This window comes from Nematolebias whitei, chromosome 19, assembly GCF_014905685.2.
Source record: "Nematolebias whitei isolate Nwh7 chromosome 19, NemWhi1, whole genome shotgun sequence".
NCBI lineage: Eukaryota > Metazoa > Chordata > Actinopteri > Cyprinodontiformes > Rivulidae > Nematolebias > Nematolebias whitei.
In genome coordinates this window covers 18,720,199-18,721,933 of record NC_056516.1, presented here as the reverse complement: position 1 = coordinate 18,721,933, position 1,735 = coordinate 18,720,199, and the positions used below count along the sequence as shown (strand labels likewise).

Genomic DNA, 1,735 nt, shown 5'->3' with positions numbered 1-1,735 from the left:
TATATATATATATATATATATATATATATATATATATATATATATATATGCAATTGCAATTTAAATCACATCATTGTGAGCGTTTTTGCGTTTTAAAGCGTTTGCAGATTGAATTCTTTGTTTCAGTCTCTGCTGATATTTGTGGTAAGATGTGATTTGCGCGTGGAACAACCAGAGGCCAGAATGTTTCGGAAGTTCTTCAAAATAAACATTTCCTTTAGGTGCATCCTTTTAAAATGTAAATCTGCTTATTTTACAACAGTGCTCTGTGTTGGACTTCGGACCCTCCATGCATGGTGGTGCATTAAGGCGAGGTGAGGGAACGCACTGATTGCTCTGCTGTCTTTTTTTCTCTCCCTGAGCTCCATGATGGATATCCTTTGGTCTAGCTACGTAGCCTCAGAGTGGGAGGGGACTGCCCTTCGTCCAGCATTTCCATTGGTGTTACAATCCGCTCGGAGCAGAAGGAGGGGGTGGGGTGCCTCTAATCATATCCAGCATGTTTTGCACAAGAAATGTCAGCCAGAAAGGGCTACCTTCTCCCTTCGCCAAAATACACCACAATAATGTCATGTTCGGACAGCCCGTCAGGAAACGCGTTTTTAGTAGATTCTCTGATCAGTGGCCGCAGCGAGGGCGGTGGAGGTCATTACGCTGGGAGCGCGGTGTGCGTGCCCCACAGCACTGCTGCAGAAGTGCCTTATGGACTACACAACTATGGATACTTCCCAGGTGTGGCTAAACGGAGCGAGGTGGGTCACCAAAACATGGTTACCGCGTCGGGCGCGTATATGTCCAGCATGGAAATGTGGATGGACGCGCAGAGGTCATGTCGGATGGAACAAGAGCACTCAGCGGGTCCCCATGTCGCACCGTGCACGTTCCCGCAGAATATCAAGGAAGAGAGCACCTACTGCCTGTACGAGCAGCCCAAGTGCCCCAAAGCGTCCACGGCCGAAGACCTCACATATTCAAGATTGACTTCCGCCTGCACAGCTCCGGATGGCGGCGGGGGTTCAGTGCCTGTGCCGGGCTACTTCCGCTTGTCTCAGACGCACGCGCATTCTCATAAACTTTACAACACCAACGGACCCCAGTCGAACCCTTCTCATTCCCATTTTGGCTTGCACCCCACTGATGTCGCTCGCTTCCACACCCCACCAACCCCAGCCTCTGCTCCAGCAGCCGCGGCGCCGGAGGGGAAGGACGCGGAGCAGGGAGAGCCAGTGTCCGCGGGAAACCTGCAGCCTCACGCCACGTCGGGCGCCGAAGAGGCGCGTGACTCCTCGGATGGAGAAATCTCCTCGGCGGAGGAAACAGAAGAAAATGAGAAGGAGAGAGCAGAAAAGACGAATAAAGGTAATCCCAGTTGAGTCTAGGTGTGGTCAGACTTGTTTTGGTGGTAAGCAGGTAGTTTGAATGACACCTGTCAGGATTTATTTTACTGGTTGGACTGCAGCGACAAGTCAAGACTTTAGTCTGTTCACACAGATCAGATTTGTACAAAATGTTCATGAGCGCGTGCAGGAATACCCAATGCGTAAAAATGTAATACGATTAGAAGTTATTTTCTTGAAATCACCAACATTTACAAGAATATTAAACATAATAAAGCTTTATTTTTTTAAATAGCAAAAACCTCAGATTCCATTAGAGTTTGTTTTGGCCACGTGAAAGTTGCGTAAAGGCCTACTGCAACATATTTATGTCGTCACACACACAAACACACACACAC

At 48.3% G+C, this 1,735-nt stretch overlaps 1 protein-coding gene across 1 annotated transcript in view; it reads left to right on the top strand.

The window, feature by feature from the left end:
- Nucleotides 1–486: 486 nt before the first annotated feature.
- Nucleotides 487–1,735, top strand: part of LOC119425769 (homeobox protein Hox-A10) — a 6,589-nt gene continuing 5,340 nt past the window's right edge. Inside the window, exon 1 of the mRNA XM_037693317.1 lies at nt 487–1,368. Within this exon, the coding sequence (XP_037549245.1) occupies nt 516–1,368 (853 nt within the window). The 5' untranslated portion in view covers nt 487–515. The remainder of the gene's footprint in view (nt 1,369–1,735) is intronic.